Raw genomic sequence first — 21,841 nt, 5'->3', positions numbered from 1 at the left:
AAAATGGTGGGTGGGTGGGGACCGGGTGGATGGGTAAAAAATTATCCAAGATAATTAATACTATTCTAAAGTAAGTAGGAACTAGGTACTTACACACGTACCAGTTACGTATTACTTAGGCTATGCATTATTAGGTACAGTAGGTATTGTAATAGGTACTCAATAACCAGGTTACTATAATAAGCCCATGAGCGCAAATAGCGTTTAGGATTTTGGGGCCTAAAGCTTTACTTTGATAATATTGAATAAACTAAAAAAAAATTTAGGAAATGATTGGGAGTGATATGGACTTCTTTTTGGGGTGGGAGGGGGTAGCCCCTAAATCCCCCCTATTTGCGTGAATTGCGCATATGAATATGCCTGTGTCGTTGTATACCTATTATTTATCGTTGCATATTATTATGCATCACCGGACATGCAAACTAATTTTGGATAAACTTTATTTTAACATGAAATATTGAATTTTAATATTTTTTTTTGTGAATCAAATATCTCAAAATAATGTTTCCATATTTATGTATAATGTATTAACATTTATACTTGTACTAGCTGTATTACCTGATTATACTGGACGTATCTCAGTTTTAGCGTTTATGATATCTCTAAGAATAATCTCTGAAATTTTCGTCAACATCAGTCCTGTAGTTTTTGAATATATAAGCTACAAACATACAATTGTTTTTAAGATATAGTTTCTTTAATCGAGGCCATGTAAATGCGACGATTTGATTCATTATTTTACCTCATCTGCCCGAGTAACCAATGACAACTATTAATACACACAACAATTCTACTAATTTGTCCTATAATAATAATATCTGTAACCAACAGTGGCGTAGCCAGGATTTTTTTTCGGGAGGTGCTGATCAACTTTTACACTTTTACGCACATTAAATACGTACTAGCACAAATAGATAGCTGAAAAGTGTTAATACATATTGTACATTTTTAAATATTTTAAATACAATTTAAGACTTTTTGAGCTACTATCATAGACCATTAAAATATTTTTTAACATTTCGGGGGGGGGGGGCTGCAGCCCCCCTCAGCCCCTCCCCTGGATACGCCACTGGTAACCAATATAGTAACCATTTATAAACAAAAAAATGTTGTGATCTATCGTGAAACTCAAAAATCTTTGTGAACATAGTAACTGACTAACTAATCATCAGTGACTATGATTGAAATCGATACAACAATAAAATAAAATATTTAATTATTTAATTAAATACAAATAATTTGCGAGCGTAGCGAGCGGCTATGTGTTGTTTGGAGTTTTAAATAATTTCTTCCGTTTTTGAATAATGAATTGGGTGGGTGGGTGGGTGGTTGGGTGAGCTTTGGTTGGAATTGAACCACCTTATTTTACTGAACTCGGCGCCACTGGTACATATACCCAGTGATTCACCAATCATAGTTACTCGCAGTAGCGTAGCGTACCTATCATGTTTTTCAGAAGTAATTGCTTCTGGTTTCTGGGGGGTGGTGGTGGGTCATAACCTCATAAAGCTCATATACACGTTCAGTCTTTGAACTTTATTTTGGGTGCTACCCCAGTACCCCACCCCCCTATTTGAGCATATGAGTATCGTATACATCAGTTGGAGTAGGGTGGGGTAGGTCATAAATAATTTGTTTGCTTCCATATGATTTAAAGTTCACTACGCCACTGGTTACTCGAATCACTTCTATTATACTTTAGAATTTATTCAAATACCACTTATGGTTTAGGGGTGTTATTATTACAATGTCCTGGTAACTGGTAAGGTTTACGCTGTAAATATAAGCGATCACTTCTTAGTTTCTATTGTTCTAACTTCATATTACCAAACGAGAGGCACCAATTTTTATTAGGTTAGGTACTAAATTGTGAAGGTGCTGGTTGTTTTGAAAATATTGATGTAGGTATCTACCTTTATATAAATTTAAATTCAATAGAGTAGTTTCTGAGGATTAAGTATTATAGTATACAATAATAGGCTTAGAATGTAGTACCTATAGTGCAATATTAGAAAGTTATAATAGTTAATATTGATTTTGGTATTACAATTTAATAATTTGTAAAGATTGTTCCAGAACCTAGACTAAATAAGGTCATATATATTTTATATAAGATAATTATGAAGACCTATTATCTATCCTTAGTAGGTACATAAATTTAATAACTCTTTTGGTTAGGTTATCTTTTGGTTTACATGTCACTATGTCATGTATGGATTTAAAAAAAAGTTTGTATTGCCGAAGGATACTCCTTAAATAAAAAATCCAAGTGTTTGAATAAATGTGTTGTTAAAAGATAATGGAGACCAGAGAGGTGGCATGCTTGGTGAATCATCCTGTATATATATTAGTATGTTGTGTGAATCTCAGTGGATTTGAGTCAGTCATATATAGTGTGTTTGTGTTTCAACAGACAGTCCTGTCGAAGAACAAAGGTTTTTCGTCCCAAATCAGACGCCGGGTGACGATGATGCTGCATTTAAAGAAAGGCTAAAAAATATGGGAAAAGGTATGAAAATAATAATGATAAATTTAGGGTATCGGAATAATTTTTTGTCAAAATATTATGAGTGATTATTTAGGTATTTAGGTTTATAGATTATGAAAATAGAAAAACACATTGGATTTTATTATCAAACCTAATGATGTCAATTAAAATATTCTATAGCTTCCAGAAAGAAATTTATCCAAATTGCCCGAGTATTTACAGGAAAAAAGAAGAAGAGCTCTGCACGAAATATAATGAATCAAGGAGACACTCACACAAAAGACAATTTATTTTTACACGAGGAAGAACACTGAAATAAATATTTTACTTATTGTTATTGTTTAGAAAATAACTTTTTCTTTTATATTCAATCATGTTATTGTTATTATCGTTTAGAATAATTTAATAGAAAGTGTTAAATATTATAGGTTAGAAAATAGTCAATAAAATATAACAATTTATTTAAAATAGCAGTTGTTCTAAGTAATTTTCAAAATCATCTTCTCTTGGTTTTTCCTCATCTATTTGTTGCTGTTCACTCCAAACATTATCTTCAACTGCTAGTTTAGAAGTTACTGGTATTTCACTCTGAACGCTAGTAGTTGGTCGACTAATGGATTTTTCTCGATCTCTGTTAGAATGTTTTGATTTATCTTTTTTCGATTTGGAAATTTGACGTTTGACTTCTTTCTTTTTATGTTTATAATTCAATTTATTGGAGCAATCCATACATAGCCCTAAATACATTTTGATATAAAAAAAAAATGGCATATAATTAAAACTTATAAGCAAGACATACTTAGTTTGACTAGAGTATTTTTTGTTACGGAGTGTTCCATATAATTAAAATTCACTTCCCATGTCCGTAGATGTGATGTTTCATCACAAATTTTATTGCCGCAAATGAACTGACCTTTACCACTAACCAATTCACCTTCAGTTTGCCAACGCATTGCTACCTACATAATAAATAATATTAGGTTAACATTAAAACAAATGATTTACAATTTCATAATAGACATTGTACATTAAATAGATGACAAAATTTTTTTTTTTATTATAAAAGCATATATTTAGTATTTACCATCTTTAAATGAGTACAATACAATAAGTAAAAGTCATGTTAGATTCTGGACGTGTTCACCCAGTGACAACACCTCAAATTTCAAAACTCATTATTTAAAATATGATCTTTTATTTTGTATTATATATTTAGAAAGTCATTTGGCCAGTAGAATTTTAGGCGGCGTAATGCGTTTATTGAATATTGGAGATCAATGCATTCGGATGGTTCGATGTGGCTGTGCTGAGTCTATTGTAATATTGAGAGGCTAGTGCAGATAGTGTTTGTATTTTTAAATTTTTTTGTAGAGAGTTATTGCTAAGTAGCTACCAAGGTACACTTATTGATTGGAAAGATTGAAAAATACTTATTTATATTTTACTAACCTTAGACTTTTTATATAAACTCAAGTCACAAATGCAATATTCTTTGAACAACTTGTCATAATACTTCTTAGCCAATTTCTGCTCCCAAGTGGAAGCTTCGTCGTCTTCTTCCCATACAAACTTATGGTTTTCCTGTATAACATCGAAATCACGTTTTTCACGTCTAAAACAAAATACCTAAGATGAATAAATGAATAATACCATACACCAATCCAATTTAAGGGTAAACATACTTTTTTAAATCAATGAATTTGCAGTACTCTAGATACTTGTCCAATAATTCTTTGTGCAATTCAAACGGCTGTAGAGCAACCAATTTTTTTCTATCCATATTGCGTTAATGTTTACTATTTAGTTCATATTCATAAATAAACAATAATTGAGCGTCACAGCGCTCATATAATTGGTCAGATAGATTTTAGTTTTGTGAAATCAAATAAAACGAATTTCATATTTTATATGAATTGTAAAATAGGTACAGAATAATATAGAGAAGTTTTAAACAGTTTAAATTGCAATAAGTAGTAAGTTACGATGAATTATATTTAAATTATAATTATAATTTATAATATTGATAATATTTTCCAAGTGTTTACACTAGTTGATTAAAAAGAAAATGAATATAATAATATTGTAATTACAATACTATTGAAATGTCGATTAAATCCGTTCACCACAAGTTATTATAAAACTATTATATACTATATTACTAGTTAAACTATAAAATATAATACGAGAACTATAATAGTAAATACAAAAATTAATAATTTAAAATCTGTTACCTATCTATCTCAGTGTGTTTACTTTTTATTTACTAGCTATAATTTCTTATCAAGGGACCTAACTCTTATCTCGGGGACCCAACTGTCCCCATCCCTGCATGGAACAATATAGAAGCGAAACTCGATCAGCTGATTGGGGTCTTGGTTACCTATGATCTGAAGCACGGTTTAAGATAAACTCATCATATACAGGTTACTCAACGCCGTATAGAAACTGGTCCCCATATAAGGCATAGAATCTATATCTATTCTACATAGAATCTATAGTGCCCTAGTCCCCAGAGTGATGCCCATCGTTTAACCCCGAAAATCAGCTGTGCACCATAGGAAGAAGGACAGCTAGCGCTCTCAGTGTATATAATCTAAACTATATATTAAATATTTTGGAGGCAAACTGTGTTTATAGCGTATGGTATTATCATGATATAAACAACATGGTATGATCGCAAAAGTCCAGAATTGGTCCAAGCTCGCGCAATACGTCACTTGCTTACCCGTGTTATCATATTGTCATTAAATTATTATTACTATACACTATGCTACGTCACGTGCTTACCGAAGGATCTGACCGTCAAAAAGTTACGATCATACCATGTTGTTTATATCATGGGTATTATTATATTTTACACCAATAATTAATATACTATTATAATGTATAGTATGCATAGTAATACAGAAAATCTGAAATTGTATTATTTAATTTGTATTTATTAAATATTAAGTATGGTATCCAATAAATGCTGTGTCTCTGGTTGCCAACAAAGCTCATCCAGTAAATTTGGAGTCCCACAAAATGACCATAATGCATGGGAAAAAAAGATTGGTATTGTTTTGAATAGAAACTCTCGAGTTTGTGCTCATCATTTTAACCCAAATGATATTATATCTACTTGGATATCAGGTGAAGGTTCTAGTAAGTATTCGGTAAGTAAATGAATAATAATTTATTGTATTCTAATTTCTACCAACTTGAAATTTCCTTGTCCAGACCACAAAAAACAAATGATGGCTGACATTTTCAGTTCTTATATTATAATGCGAATGAGGCAATATACCTATACTGAAAATCAAAAAACACAAAAACTAAATAGGACTAAAAAGAGAATAGCGAAACTAACAACAACTTAGGTGTATAGTATTATTTTGATTATTAATTAGTATTAATTTTGGGAAGTAAATATGTATGTAATTAAGGAAAAAAGTACTTAATAAGTATGAATTATTATTTCATGAAGTTTTTTTCTTGTAATTATTATATAGATATCTTAATTATTTATATGAAACTGGTGTCTATTATTCTTCTTTCATCAGCAACGGTTGAAAAGTTTTTACTTATAATTTTTCTCCTGTCCAAATTATATAATATCTACATTCTAGATTTCTACCTGCACATCAAGACATCAAGTGAAGGCTAAATAATAAATACTATTCAATAATAATTAATATATTTTTTACATCATTAATCAGTAAGTAATTTATTAATAGGTACCTTTATTTGATGTTCTTAAAAACTTCAAAAATGTGTTATAGTAACTGTTATGTCTTTGTGATTGTAATTACTAATTTGTTACTAATAAGTAATAACTAATAAGGAATACACAAAATCCGAATACGGATACCACAAATTCAAATTATAAAAATACTGCGTGGGCTGGTTAACGCTCATGGCAAAATAAAAATATTGTCGTGAAATAAAATATTTAACAATATTAATGACCACTTGGGAGCTAGCTGCGCTTCTCGCAGGCCGCAATCGAGGTAAAAAATAATGATCCGTTGAGTAACCTGTATAATATCTTAAATCGTGATCACGACTAAATAAACATATATATATAGATAATTTTTATATAATATATATGGAACCCATTGGCCATCTTGCGCTAATGTGTAAAAAATTAGATGCATATTATACGGAAACGACGCTGATGAAACGCGCCATCTACATATTTGGAATTATACTCCTCACAAAAAAATACTAAAACAATGTCTTTTATTTATACTTTTTATTTTCTTTATTAAAATCTTGATAAAATTCTAAGGTCAACACAGTCAATGGGGGTAGCTATAGCCCCCTAAGCCCCCCTGGCTACGCCACTGATTTACCTTTTACAATGACGGTTCTCAAAAGTCAAAACCATAGTCGCTAAAAAAATTAATTATAATAATGTTATTACTTATTAATACTAATATAATCATGATCAGTGGCGAAGCCAGGAATTACCCGAGGGGGGGGGGGGTTGTTAATGACCTTTTTTTTTTTTTCTCACCTCTAAAATATATTGTTCAGGAGCGGTAAAACTAAATGCGCTAAAATATACTGAGTAGTATGCTAATTGAATAATACATTTTTGATTAGATGAATGATATTTATGAATGTTAATATTAAACACGCAGTACACACTTAATGACTTAATATAAACAAGTAAAAATATAAAATAAAAGAAACTTTAAATTGTAATATTAGTATTAATATATTTTTTCACATTATAAATTACAAGCTATACCAATCTTATTTTCCTTGAGTCTTATGTAAAGTCATTAAGAACTTCATCTGTTGTTAAAATAATTTTGCGATGAATATTTAGCAGTGCTAGACTATTTAATCTATTTTCTCCAATAGAACTTTGAAGGTATGTCTTAAGTCTTTTTAATGTAGAAAATGACCTTTCACTGCTTGCTGTAGTTACGGAAAGTGTAGTTAGTATTTGGAGAAGTTTATAAGTAGATGGAAAAATTAGTGGGTTACATGCTATAAGAACTTCTAATGTATTTTTTGGTTTCTCTGCTCCAACAAACTTTTGTCCATGTCAATACTTCTCCAATTACTGAATTTGAACTACATTGAAGATCTTCACTATACTTTTCTGCCAAACTTTTTATGTTTTCTTCTTTATCTGGCAAATTGTTGTTTGGTAAGAGACAGTAAAAATTGGCAATTAGAGATTTATGTGCAATGAACCTATCATGAAGTTGACTAATAAAGTTATCTAAAAATGGAATAAGCAATGATATTTTATAGTAATCGTTTGGGCAGGTAGTTTTTACATTAAACCTTTTTTTTTGTATGTTTGTTAAACGAGGTAAAGTTATTTCAAGTTTAAGTGACATACATTTTTCTTTCACTTTCAAAAATAGTTTCTTAAAATCCTCATCTGCATTATTTCTGATATTTTTTAACACATTAGATACATTATCTGCCAGTGACATGACTTCAATTAAATCAATATTTTGCATTTGAAGAAGTTTACTAAGAGGTAAACTTATGCTGAATACTTTTTCCAGCAGATGTGTTGCTAAAATAAATTTGGGTTGCTTAGTAGCACACAAAAGTTGATAAGCTCCTTATGACAATTCTCTGTCTTGCCATGTAGAAATAATCGATAATCCATCAACAACTGCATCAAATAATTCCATAAAAGTAATTATGGAGTCATGCCGATCGACCCATCTTTTTGGACAAAGTAATTTTAGGTTAGTAATCTGTGATTCAGCACATACACATTTTATTGAATATAACATTACGTTTTGTCGTTTAGAGTATTTAAAAAACACACATAACTTTAAATCGCAAGAGTGATCTAAAATTTCCATCATTTTCAATAGGAGGATTGTCACAGTTTATTAGACCTGAGTCTCGATGACCACGCAAAGGTAGACCTTGACGGCCACAAAACATAACAGTTTCAATAATTGGTTTTAATTGTTCACTCTCAGATTTCAATTTTTTATCCAGCTGTATTTCAATAGAATCCGTACAATTTTTTTAAGGCCAACAGGGGGGAGGTTTTGAACCCCTTAAACCCGCCCACTGATCATGATATAACAATTGTTATACCTATCAAGATTAATGGTATATTAATAAATAAGTAGGTAATATGAGTAAAAATAAAAATAAAAAATTAAAATTTTTAGTTTTTAAGAAACTGTTTCTTTAAGTTATGGTAATTGTCTAATTAAAAAATTTAAAGTGGCGGGTAGACCATAATAATTGCATATTATTTTCAAAAAGGTCCCATGAAAAATTTGATAAATATCTTGGGTTGCAACCTCTGTTCTACACCACTAATCTCTATTCAGGCTAAGAGTGAAAAAAATCATGCAGGCAGGTGCGCTGTCATTGGCTACAGTTTCGACACCCATCGTTGTTCATCGTAACATTCGTCCACCTGCAGATCACGTGACCCACTAGCGCGAAACCAGACGAGTTTTCGTCGTAAACTTTTTTACTCTTAGCCTGAATAGAGTATGGTAATCATATCCAGGGAGATTATTTGTAGGTAGTTTATTTATTTGGTTTTTAATTTCTGCAGGCTAGTAAATTTTATAATTTATTGAGAGCCAGGGAGCTGTTTAGAAAGTTGCACATCATATCTAATTGTTTTATTAAATTTGGCTTAATTTTGGTATGAAGAATTTAAAATTAATTTTTGATTTGATGCTTTCAAGGAAACCGGACTATGTCTACAGTCTATAGAAATAAAACAGGTGTATCAAATTATTTTCACTACTTCACAAATACGTTACTAAGATAATAGTAGATAGAACTAAAAAAATTGACAATTTTTTGTGGATTTAAAATTATGAATTTTAGAAAATATTTAAATCTTTATTTCCGTTAATTAAGATTTTAGTTTAAATGAAAATTCAATAATTGTTAGATACCGTAATAGTGAAATGTTACAGACTATTGTCTATATCAGTGATGGGCAACTCAAAGTAACTAGCGGGCCACAGTGCATAGGAGAAAGCAAAAAAAAAAAAGGTCCTTCAAATTAACTAACATTTATTTTTTACACTTTTTAGCGGACATTTTTAAAATAATTACTAAAAAACACGAAAATAATAGTATAATAAAATTATATGAAGTAATTTGAAAATATAGCGCGGGCCAGATAAAAAAGGTACGCGGGCCGCCAGTTGCCCATCCCTGGTCTATATAAACAAAAAAAAATCTGATAATAAAAATTACCATTTAATTAGTTCTTATGTATATTTAGCTCAAAAACATCTATACATAATATTTTTTGGTACATATTTGTCAACATTATTGATACAAATGCATTGGGCACTAAATTAAATGTTAGACTAAGACCAGAAAATTCTTAATATAATATTGAACTATCTATTTTAATTTTAAACTAAGCCAAAAATCTATACATTTTTCTAAATTCTAATATTTAACACTTAAAGTTTATATAAAAAAAGTAACCTATTTATATTTTATTGTCATTAACGTCAAAACATACATAGTTATTTAACTGAAAAGTCTTGTTATAAATATCAGGTATTAAATGGTGAATACTCTACATTGTTCAAATTGTTATTTATCACAAGGTTACATTAGAGATGCCAATTAGGTATAGTGCTATAAAGTGAATTTTTCTAGTATTTTTTATTTAGTCCTTCAAGTTTAAAAATTCTTATTTTTGTGAACCATGTTTTACACTAGAAAATATATTGTACAATTTATACCCCTAAATAATTTACTTATTAAATAACAATTTATAATAAATCAAATAAGTAAATTATTTAATGGTAGAGTATTATTAATAACGGTTTAACAAAATCGATAGCTACAATAATAATGATAATTATTATTATTAATAAAACAATATACAATTATTAGTATAATTATGTAAATATCTATTTATAAATTAAATTAAAAATATTTCTAACTTATAGAAATAAACAATAAAAACAATTTGTTTGTTATGGTTCTCAATATAATATTATAATTTTACTTGGCAACGTTCAATAAAGTATCAGTAATTGCTTCAGCTACATAATTTATATTATTGGTATTCAGTCCACAAATGTTAATACGCCCCGACCGCAACATGTAAATATGATATTTGCTTCGTAAATATTCTACATGACTTGCTGTAATATTTAAATAAATTACAGTATAAAACTATTTTAATAATAGAAGTAAGTATCTTCTTAAAATTTTACCTGATAATCCTGTATAGGAAAACATCCCAGTTTGATCAGTTATATGATTCCATGTTCCAATTGTACCAAGGTTTTCCAAATTTTCTCGTAAAGATTTTCTCATAGCTTTAATCCTATCTGTCATTAGCTTCAAGGTATTCATCCTAAATATCAAATACATATAAATACATGCATGCATTTATAGCTGTTTAGAACAAACTAAAATAATATATTATTTAAAACTCACCATTCATTTTTTAATACATCATTATTTAATATTGTACTGACAGTACGTGCACCATGGTTTGGTGGATTTGAATACATCCCTCTAACAATCATTGTCACCTGAGATTTTACAGCCTTGACATTTTCCACAGAATTCAGTACAAAAGTTAGGTTTCCTGCTCGTTCATCTTCAAAATACATTAATCAAATAAAATACAGCCTACATTTTACCTTCAAAAGTTAAAAATAATGTAGGTATTTATTTATTTATTAACTCACTATAAAGTCCATAGTTTTTAGCAAATGATTGTGAACATAAGAACTCAAACCCTTGACTAAGGAAGTACCGCACAGACCACGCATCTTTCTCTAAATCTCCAGATGCAAATCCTTGGTAGGCATTATCAAAGAACGGTATTAATTTATGTTCCTAAAATATATATTGACAAATTACATTGGAACTTTAAATATGGATGTTTTTTATGCTAATAAAATAATTATCAGATTTTCTATGTAAAAATAATATCAATACTAACTTTTATAATTTCTGCAATTTTTTTCCATTGATCTTCAGTTGGATCTAAGCCAGTTGGATTATGAGCACATCCATGTAATATAATAACCGCATTTTCCGGTGCATTTGATAAATCTTCACAAAATCCATCAAAATCGAGAGATCTTGTTTCTTCATTCCAATAGCGATATGTTTTGGCATTTTGAAATCCACTAGTCATGAAAATCAAATGATGATTTTCTAAACAAATAAGTATACATTAAACTATTTCAAGTGTTTTAATATATAACAGAAGTTTCTATATACATATATTATAATAGTCTTAAAAATATGACCTTTATATTCACTATTCTGATAAAATGTTCAGGTATAATTTTTAAAGAACAATATTCCATATTATAAATTAATTATTATTATACTTATTGTTTACTTTTTTAGAGTTCAACTATATATCTGTTTATTAAAACAAATTAGTTTTGTATACCTACATATTTAGATCAATCGATCATTGTTATGAGGGTAAACACTTGTATTAGAGGAGAGTTAATGTGTTATTTTTATAATGTATACTAGAAAATAATTACGTCTTTAAAATTAAAATTTAAAAATATTATTATAAGGTTTAAAATACAACCTAAATAGAATATTTGTATGTTACAGTTATAACTTATACAAACAAATCAATATAATTCTACATATTATGTAGGTTTTCATTTAATAGTTTTATACCACAAATTCAACAATTAAATCGCACCAGCTATATAAAACAAATTAACTTAATAATGATATTCTAGTAAAATAATAATAAATTCTTGTAGTATTTAATTACAATCATACAATAGATACCAATTATTACTTTAAGTAAAAGGCCCAAGCTTTTAATTATCACTTGAAAATGTGTGTTAAATTACACAATCTATTATTATTTTTTTAAGACTAGATTATAACCGTTAGATATTGATCCAGGATATAAATTTATAAAGAAATAACTATTATAGGATTAACTACTTAAGATATTGATTAGTTGGGAAATGATAATTTTTGTCTTTAATTTATTTGCTAAACATAGGTAATATTGAGTACATTTTAACTACATAATACAACAAGAATAGTTAGATAGGAATATATCACCAATACCAACAATAACAAAAAAATATTTTAGTAAGCTGAATTTAGAGATGGGCAGAAGCGACTATTTTCTACTACCGACTATTAGTTGGTTTTCATTGTGAACTAGGTACTGACTATTATTCAACTAATATTTTTAGTACCAACTATATATGAATTGTTGAAATTAGTCAATTAATAAGCCGACTAAACATTTATTCTACTAATTATTTGAACCAACTATAAATAATACACAAAATTAGTCGACTAATTGTTTAAACCAACTAATAAGAATATGTACACGAAGTTAGTTGGCTAGTTAATTCTAATAAGTAATTTTGTGTGTTGAGCAATTCATAACTTATGATTTTTTTAATATTACCATTATTAATTATTATGTATATAATTATTAATTTTGAAGTGAAAATGTTTTTTTAAATATTTAATAAAGTATGAAAAAAAATAAGGCGAATAAAAAAATTAGTCATCGAAAATAAGTCGGATAATAAAAATTAGTCTACTAATTATAATTATGAGTTAACTAGTCACACGGCTTACTCGGTAGTAATTAGTTACTCCTGCCCATCCCTAAAGCTGATGTATGAGAGGGCAAGGCACTGTTATCATTAATATTTAATGGATATAATATACTGTATGATTATTTAATACAGCGTGGATCGCTCTTAACATACATTTGGTATTTTGGTCGTAGCGCCTTTGGGTGTTTTATAAATATCTATATCTTGTACCACAGTATACTATGTATTGATGCTTTATATTTTCAATAATTTAATATTATATCTAAGCCCAGTTTGGGGCCAGATCGCACACACCAGTTGAGAACCTTTGATTTAATAGTCTATAGTGAATGATTTGAGGAAGAATAGATTATTGAATATTTTGTAAATTTAAAGTAACGCCAGTACAATTTATTGTTGCGAATCAACAATTGTAAGCAAATAAATAGGGAGCCACCTCTGTACGCTACAGTTTAACAACTCAAATTTGATAAAAACTTTAAAGTTATTTTAATATAATTGTGACTAGTGATCTACACTAAGAAGTATTATTTAAAATTTAGACAATACAAAAGTATTATTCACTAAACAATATTCTGGACGATTAAAGTTTGATAGTTGATACATTTGCATTATTTTTTTTTATGGCTTAATAGTAACTAAACTGTGTTCAATTCGAGTTTAATCTTATATTATGATTTATAACTACTAAATTTTGTTTATAGAGAATCTCGGAGCAATTAGTATTTATTAAATACAATGATATCCCCACTAGTATATATTTAAAACAGAACAACCACACCCACCAGCCGCATAAGTTGTTATTTTTCATACTGAACTGATTACTGAGTATAGATAAGATACAAATCTAAACCACACCTTAACTGAAGTTTTTTAACTCTATATAAAAATAATACATCACAATCCATTATATTATTTTTAATCACAACAAATATGTAAAAAAATCACCCAATACAAAAATCAAAAATAGATAACTAAAAATGTATTATTCTACTGTTTTATGCCAAGTTATAATAATATTCTTACTAAGTATTTAATAATTAAAAAACTAAATTAATGAATTGTACGTGCAACTTATCTTTTGTATTTCATATAAGATTCAACAAAACTAAACTCAAACAGAACCCTCCACTCAGGATACGAACATATTTTAATTATTTTACACTTAGAATCACTAAAAACGCGTAGAATTAATACTTATAGCAACTTTCTTTTTAAATTAATAAACAACGACAACGAGATCGATGATGCATTTTTATTAACCAAATAAATTTTAAAACCAATACTTATACCTAACTTACGCAATAATGATTTATTTTATATACCACATTACTCTCAGAAGTACATGTTAAATGATCCATTAAATATTTTGATGTCTTGCAGAAATAAATAAATTTTTAATACACTGTTTAAATAATTATTTAATTGAAAAACACTATGATTGTTATTTAATTTTTCTTTAATATTATTTTGTATCACTTAATATTATTCTGTCTCCCACTCTTTATGTTTTATACCTATGTTATCATTAATTTAAATTATTATTTTATTCCTTGTATTAATTTGTACTTCTTATATTGTATTATTTAAAAATGTGTTGGTTGTCAAATATTATTATACTATTATTATTATTGTTATTCTATATTGTTAATTGGACATTGTCCGTATAAATATTAATAAATAAAAAAATAGTATTTGCATATAATTACCCCAAGTTGGTATTGAATAATAGAATGTGGTACATTTCAAATGTTTGACTAAAAATTCTGCTCCCACTCTAAGAGCTCCAGAACCACTGATTGATTGAACACCAAATATCTAAAATAATAATATAAAAAATATTAGTTACAAGATTTTTATTACATATTACTCAATTAAAAGTACTTAAGAATATAAATAAAAATTCACTATTATAGGGAAGCAAGGATTATCATGCTACTATAGACTCATCAGTCGTATTTTATTATTTATTGACAAAACAAATTTGCAATTAAAATAAACATAATTTTTCTAGTATTTCATTACCAAAGCTTGAAATTTATGGATATTATGACAACTATAAAAATAATTCTATAACAAAATTAAGATTTTTTTTAAAGGTTATAATAATTACTATTAATTAGTAAACCGGTTATGGTAAAAAGTAACTGGTATTGTATTTTGTTAACAAATGCTTAAAATATGCTTATACATCAATTTACATTAATTATTGTTAATATATTATGTATATTAAGAAAGTTAAAACCGATGATGTTGTATGACAAAATTATCATAGTTCATGCCTCATTATATCCAATCCATTAAGTATACTAATTTAGGAACAGTTTAGACTAAAACAAAATAACAATTAGTATATGAAAACATTCAGAAGAAACAAAACTGTTTTAGTCTAAATAATACATTCTCCAAATTAAGAACTTAATATGGACTTCTTGAGACTAAATACATATTTTAGTGGTAACTTATATTACTCCAACAGTCAATCATACCTAGAGATAAGAGCTCAGTAAATTTACCTGATAAATTTTACTGTTTTAAAATTCGAGTAACCACTCATTTCAATAAATTGTTTTCATATGCACAGCAACACTATATTGACTTCCATATCTCCACAATGCATGATATAAATATAACTAGTTATATTTATATCATGCACATAAGATCTTCCAGCAAATAATTATTACTAAGACAATTTTTCAATACCATCATCTCTGATTTACTTTAAACAAGATTTTTAGTTCAATATAAGTTGGGGGTGCTAAGGACCCCTTGGCACTCCTGTTTGTGCGCCAATGCATACTTATAATATATATAAATATAATACTGGTAATAAGGAGTGGACGAGTGTTGTACATTGGTTAAATGGTTAGCTTAATTATAAAATTTACTAAATAATAATATCATACAGCATTAAAAAATTTACCAATAAATTTACAAAAAAAAAAAAAAAACTTACGGTAAAATTCCCATCTTTAATCATACCTATAAAAGCTATGAGATGAAAAACTCCTATACTAGGAGTATTCTAGTACTAGTTCCTATTCTAGTTAGGTTAGTAACCTAACCTAACTTCTATAATACCTTTAAACTACCACCAATAACATTTGCATTAATTTATTATAAAATGAATGTACTACAAACCATGGTAGATAGACATTTTTTCCCTGAACATGTCGTAAGACATATTTTCACCCAATGCATAATATTATGCGTGTATATTTTACATACGGTTGTATTTAAATAAATAATAACAATGTTAGTTATTTTAATGTAATTTAAAATTATTATATATGAACAAATACGTAGCCAGGGGGTTTGGGTTTAGAGTTCAGACCCAATTCTTTAAATTTTTTTAAAAATGCAAAGTATTATATTATTTTGTATTGTACAATATTAAAAAATGCATTGTATTTAATTTGTGTTACTAATAGTAACATTCATCATTGAATTCAAATTTCATACATAGGTTTCAGTATAATATGATAAATCAAAATGGATCTGATCTGGGGAGAAAATGTCTCAAAACTTAGAAACAAAAATATGTTTAACATTCAAGCCATATCTCTTAAGTTATAAGTTATTAATTAAAATATGAAACCAGTTACATAATTATAGTTATTGTAAATCTGTTATGAGTAGTATAACAGTTAATTTATTAATTGAAATAAAATAATCCAGATATGTTTAAAATGATTGGAAATATTTAGAATAAAGTTTTTGTTTTGTTTAGTTTTATTGGGGACATAATGTCTTTCAATATAATATAATATTAGTTAATATGAGTTAATTTTTTGCTCTAGCTTTCGATAGTAAATATACAACTATTATAATGTAGATGTTTTCAAAAGAAAAGTAAGAAAAAAATATATTATTACGGTTCCTTCTTCTTGTCGTTGAGTGATATCGCCCAATAGTAGTTGCGATGCAGCTTTAGTAAAAGATTCCAAGCCCAATATGGGTAAATACTCATGATTCAATGTACCATCAAGTACCACACTCTCAGCTTTTTTCACAACAGGAATATAATATGGTTTGCCTTCATCTGTCCTATACGCTAAAAATCGATGGAAATAAAAAAAATGACTGATACAAATTTGTAGCTGGAGCAGAAAGATATGAAAATTACAAAATGTACATACCCCCAATGGTCAAATTTACTTTCGATGGATCGTCGTCTTCATTAAAGACTTTCACTAGATGGAAAACTTCGATGGGCTGTGCTTCCTCGACGTCGCTGAAAATACTCATAATGGGGCTGGCGGCGGTATACTTTAATATTACGATTTATGAAAAATAATAGTAACGTTAGTAATGAAACAGATTAACATAAACTAAAATAAGTTATATTATGCTCACGCTCAGCAGATGAGTGAGGACTGAGGAATAATGGAACTACACTTTTACACGATCAACTCTCTATAATAAACAGCATAATAATAATTAAAATATATTATTTAATAACTTGGATGATAAACACAAGTATTAAGTATCATTCGCCGACAGTAGTGTCAGCTCGGCCACTCAGCGGTCGGCGTCTGTTTAAGTAAAAAAAAATATATTATTATATTATTATCAAACAGTCACAGTGCAGATTATTGTGCGGACTGCGGACAGAGCGAATGATGATAAATGTTATCAGTGTGAGTGACCTCTGCAGGTGTCAGGGAGGACGGAACAGCTGTGACAGTGTGACCTATGACTTGTGTCATCATGTGCCTAAAGAGTAAAGGGACAAGGGCGTTCGTAAATCAACCACAGAATAGTAGGAATCAACCTACTATAGTAATTTAATCACCCTATAAAAAGATACGCTATACACCAGTGTGGTAGCGAACATTTTCAGACCATACAAATCAAAGTAACATTTTACGGTGAGTGGTTGACTCCCTTGAAAAATTAGTTCAGGTTTTAATGAGTGCGAAATTCATCTTAACCTCATTTCTCACGACCTCACCTACACCTTTACAAAACTTCCCCTTCCTTATTGTTTTGTATTATTATACACCTACTACTGTCTACTTATGTATTTTGTACCTACCGCCTACCGGAATATCGATATTATCGCTCGTATAACATTTGCACACCCTCCTCCACATTTTTATTATTAAAATGACCCAGCGATGGCGAAAATTAGCCAGAAAAATATTCAATATTTTATTTCAAGAACCCAAAACAATCTGACAATATTTTTATTGCCATTAGTTATTATCACAAATTAAAATATTTAAAATTATATTTTAATTCGTGGTTATTATTATTGTCCAATAGGATAAATAACTGTAAGATATTTTTTAAGTTTACACATGAGACATGTGGCATGCGACATTTGACATGTTATTACTGCTGGGAAGCCAGACTGGAGAGGAAGGTTAAAAAGTAGTTAAAAAGCCACTCCCTATTTGCCTATGATGGTCCTGCAGTGGCGCAAATAGGAAAAATATTTAAGGGGGGCTCAAGCCCCAACACATTTTTTTTTAAATTATAATTTATAGGTACATACTTTTAAGAATGGTATAATATTATATTTTTAGGGGGCTAAGCCCGACAAGCCCCCCCCCCCCTATTTGCTCCACTGTGACCTAGGATGCCTACGTCACAGATTATTTGAAAATTATATTATTTCATATAAACTGTGCCTATACACTATACACCGTAAATCCCCGCATGCCCACGAATTCACAGCTGTCCACTCTAAGGCCCTAAGTGGCTAAGTCATGTAAATTGTAAAAGGTGCTTGCAACGGAGGAGGTATAATATTCTAGTATTTATAATCAATGGTATTAGGTATATATCTACATGAGATATCATCCGACAACCGTACTGAGCAATCAGAATTCGCAGTCGTCAGAATATTATATTATAATATTATATATATATATGCTTACCTACATACGACATACCTAATAAATATTACGTATTTCTAATTTATTTACGTCAATCAAACGATTATTTAAGACTTAAGTCCTATCAAATCTCTAAGTCTATGATATAATTTTTTATTATATTTGTATAGCACACACTATACACGCTACGGCAGCAATTGAAAAATAAGACCAATTATATAAAAGTAATACGCCATATTATTATGAAATTCATAACAATAGATAAAACTAATACATTGTGTAATGACGTGTTGGTATAATATACAATATACCGTATGGATACCTACTTATAGTACTATAATTTATAAGTAGATACTACACATACGAGTAAGGTACTTATATATACTCGTATATGGTATATCATAGGATATCAGTATATCACTTATTATCACTACATACTAAATAGGTTCTTAAAGTAATGTATGTTACATTATAGTTTATGATAAGAATAGGTGAGTTGTAGGTACTAGCTGGCAGGGACTGGCACCAGTCTACCTCCTGTAAACAGTTTCATTTTTTTTTGCACCCGATTTGTACCCTCCTTAGTTTAATTTTGAGTATGTTACATTATTATTCATTAGAGCTACTTTTTAAATATTATGTGTGTCTAACAATACCTACTCTAATTAGTTAATATTGTGATGTGTATGTGTATATAGAGTCTATATTATAGAGTATCTACTTCTTAGTATTTATGTCTTCTATTGGCTATTCCTATAGGAGGTGCTACAGACGTATTTAGTTTTAGTACCTATGCTTATGCAATATGCATGTTATCTTAAAAACTAAATATGGGCATACCAGCTATTTATTCAAAATATCAAATTAATTTTTCCCTCTAACGATTTCACGTCGCATAAACTGTAATAGTTATAAGTTATATAACATATTAGGTATAAGTTAATAAGGGCCGCCTCTTAAATTGTTATAATAGCAGTTTAAAAATATTATAGATACCTATACATAGACAAGATTTTTTTTTATAAACATTTAAATTTCAAATTTTGACAAAATTCATCGAAATTTCGAAAATGTACAAACTTTTTTGTAGTTAAAAATGTATAAAATGCTGCATCTGTAGTTTCATTAAAAATAATTGAAAACCACTGAGACTGTTGTATTTTTTCAATTAAAATTTTAAGTTTAAATAATAATAATAATTTTATTTTTGAATCTGTCACCACCGTTTGGGGCAGTAAAACTGCTTCGATTTTCTTCAACAGTATCTTGTTCGATGGGAAAGTAAATCTAGTTGGTGGTGAATTCGGGGAAGGTCAAAATTTAAAATTTCCAATAGTTTTCAAAAGCGCTGGGAAAAACAACATAAAAATTAAGAGAAAACGGGAATTTTTATGCAAAATCGGTTTTCAACAAAATCGATTTTGGTTTTTGGTGTAACTGTAAAACAAATGAACGTATTTACATGAAATTTTCACTGGTTGTTTATATTCATATTTTCTATATACGATAACATTTTTCAAATTATTTTGATTTGTTTTGAACTGTTAAGGGGCATTTTCAGTTTCCAATTTTATTAGTTTATTTTTCTAAAATGTCAATTAAACTTTACCTATTTGCTGGGTAAAAATGCTTGAAAATTGAATACAAGGCTCCTACTATATTGTTACAATGATATTTGAAAAATATTAAAAATCCTAAGTCTAAGTTTTTTTTTATATTCATTTAAAGTTCAAATCTTGACAAAATACGAAAAAATCTCGAATACTAGCAAATTATTTTAAGTTAAGAATTTTTAGAAAAATTTTCTTTTTAAATATAATATTTGAAAATGTTATTCAAGATTCCTCATAAGTTTGTCTAACTTTATCGGAAAAAAATGTATACTAGCAAATCAAATTTAATTTTTATGAGCCTTTAAAGTTCACATTTTTACAAGATTTTATATTCATTTAATTTCTCATGTAGCGATTTTGTTATTTTGTAATTACTTAATTATTTAATTACAACGTTGTAACTTGTAATTCAAAAACGAATAACTGTAGATACATGAAAATTTCAATGAATGTTTATATTTTGATTTTCTATACACCATACAATTTTGACTCTTTATTTGAGCTGTTCATTATAGTTTTATTTCCTATAATTGTCAATAAAATTTTAATAAAAATATTAGGTACCTATTCGTATTTCGTAGGTACTTGAAATTTTTAAAGTTCCTACCTATATTGGCTATACATAAATACAATAACATTTTTATAGCTGCAATTTTTTTGGCAAAAATTAATTTAACCTACCACTATATTACTATTGTATAATCTGAGTATAATAAATTACTTTAACAGCAATAATATCATAAAATATATTTAGTAATATAGGCTAACGTCTTCGCTCAGAAATCAGAATCATTCTGATTTTATTTAATTTAATTAAAATTTAACACAATATCCATTTCAGTGACCCTTCAAGACAGTACTGTACAGTATGTCCCAGAAGTCCCGTATCACCCTTAGTATCTCCGCAGAAAATCAATATATTGAAATGCAATTTTTTTACAGTAATAAGTATGGGAATTCTGATTGAATAACATAATATTCGATTTTTTTTTCAAAAATTCAAAAATTATCAACAATTTTTTTTATGAAAATAAATTTATTAAATTTCCAAGATAGCCATTTTGTTGATCATATTTTTTAATACACTTCAAAAAAAAAATATTAAAATTTAATGAAAATCGCCCAAGTTAGGGCTAATTATTATTTTTAATTTTAGCCGAAAAATCAGCGTGATTGTAATAATGAACATGCAACCGTATTTTGCTAATGCCGTATGCATAGGTAACATAACTATTATTCTAAGAAATTCACAATAATAATTAGCCCTAATTGCCCGATTTTCATTAACCTTTAATATTTTTTTTTTTTTTTTTGAACTGTTTTAAAAAATATGATCAACAAAATGGCTAT

At 28.2% G+C, this 21,841-nt stretch overlaps 3 protein-coding genes across 7 annotated transcripts in view; 1 reads left to right on the top strand and 2 right to left on the bottom strand.

The window, feature by feature from the left end:
• The window catches only part of LOC100168701 (CUE domain-containing protein 1), a 14,531-nt gene extending 11,573 nt beyond the window's left edge, over positions 1-2,958 (top strand). For 2 of the 4 annotated variants that reach the window (XM_008185591.3, XM_029489656.1), the window contains exons 5-6: positions 2,414-2,509; positions 2,669-2,958. In XM_008185591.3, the coding sequence (XP_008183813.1) occupies positions 2,414-2,509; positions 2,669-2,802 (230 nt within the window). In that variant the 3' untranslated portion in view covers positions 2,803-2,958. Of the gene's footprint in view, positions 1-2,413; positions 2,510-2,582 lie in introns of all 4 variants that reach the window. The other 2 variants (XM_016804983.2, XM_016804982.2) reach the window with 2 other exon arrangements.
• LOC100163182 (protein FRA10AC1) lies at positions 2,741-4,782 on the bottom strand. The gene is given in 4 exon segments (NM_001204991.1): positions 2,741-3,225; positions 3,288-3,447; positions 3,938-4,100; positions 4,171-4,782. Coding segments are annotated over 4 exon segments (696 nt in total). The 5' UTR covers positions 4,269-4,782; the 3' UTR covers positions 2,741-2,950.
• Positions 4,783-9,684: 4,902 nt separating this feature from the next.
• Positions 9,685-17,629, bottom strand: LOC100165255 (aspartate aminotransferase, cytoplasmic). Of its 2 annotated transcripts, XM_008185592.3 has the most exons (9): positions 17,392-17,629; positions 17,175-17,304; positions 16,911-17,089; positions 14,745-14,853; positions 11,412-11,629; positions 11,155-11,305; positions 10,898-11,063; positions 10,672-10,814; positions 9,685-10,599 (listed from the first exon to the last, which is right to left on the bottom strand). In XM_008185592.3, the coding sequence occupies exons 2-9, from the start codon at positions 17,281-17,283 to the stop codon at positions 10,457-10,459; spliced, it is 1,218 nt and encodes a 405-aa protein (XP_008183814.1). In that variant the 5' UTR covers positions 17,284-17,304; positions 17,392-17,629; the 3' UTR covers positions 9,685-10,456. The 2 variants fall into 2 exon arrangements, with proteins under 2 accessions (XP_008183814.1, XP_016660476.1); XM_016804987.2 differs by having other exon boundaries at positions 17,175-17,584.
• Between the last annotated feature and the right edge of the window lie 4,212 nt (positions 17,630-21,841).

The sequence above is a fragment of the Acyrthosiphon pisum genome, chromosome A2 (assembly GCF_005508785.2).
Source record: "Acyrthosiphon pisum isolate AL4f chromosome A2, pea_aphid_22Mar2018_4r6ur, whole genome shotgun sequence".
NCBI classification, from domain to species: domain Eukaryota; kingdom Metazoa; phylum Arthropoda; class Insecta; order Hemiptera; family Aphididae; genus Acyrthosiphon; species Acyrthosiphon pisum.
Note: the sequence above shows the minus strand (reverse complement) of the source record. Positions and strands in the feature narration are given on the sequence as shown.

Excerpts from the sequence above, each read along its gene's own strand:
- LOC100165255 (XM_008185592.3), bottom strand. The coding sequence starts at position 17,283 with ATGAGTATTTTCAGCGACGTCGAGGAAGCACAGCCCATCGAAGTTTTC. Across the intron at positions 14,854-16,910 it reads AACGACAAGAAGAAGGAACC|ATATTTGGTGTTCAATCAAT; the intron begins GTAATAATATAT and ends TTATTATTTTAG. Across the intron at positions 10,815-10,897 it reads GATGTATTAAAAAATGAATG|GATGAATACCTTGAAGCTAA; the intron begins GTGAGTTTTAAA and ends TTTGATATTTAG.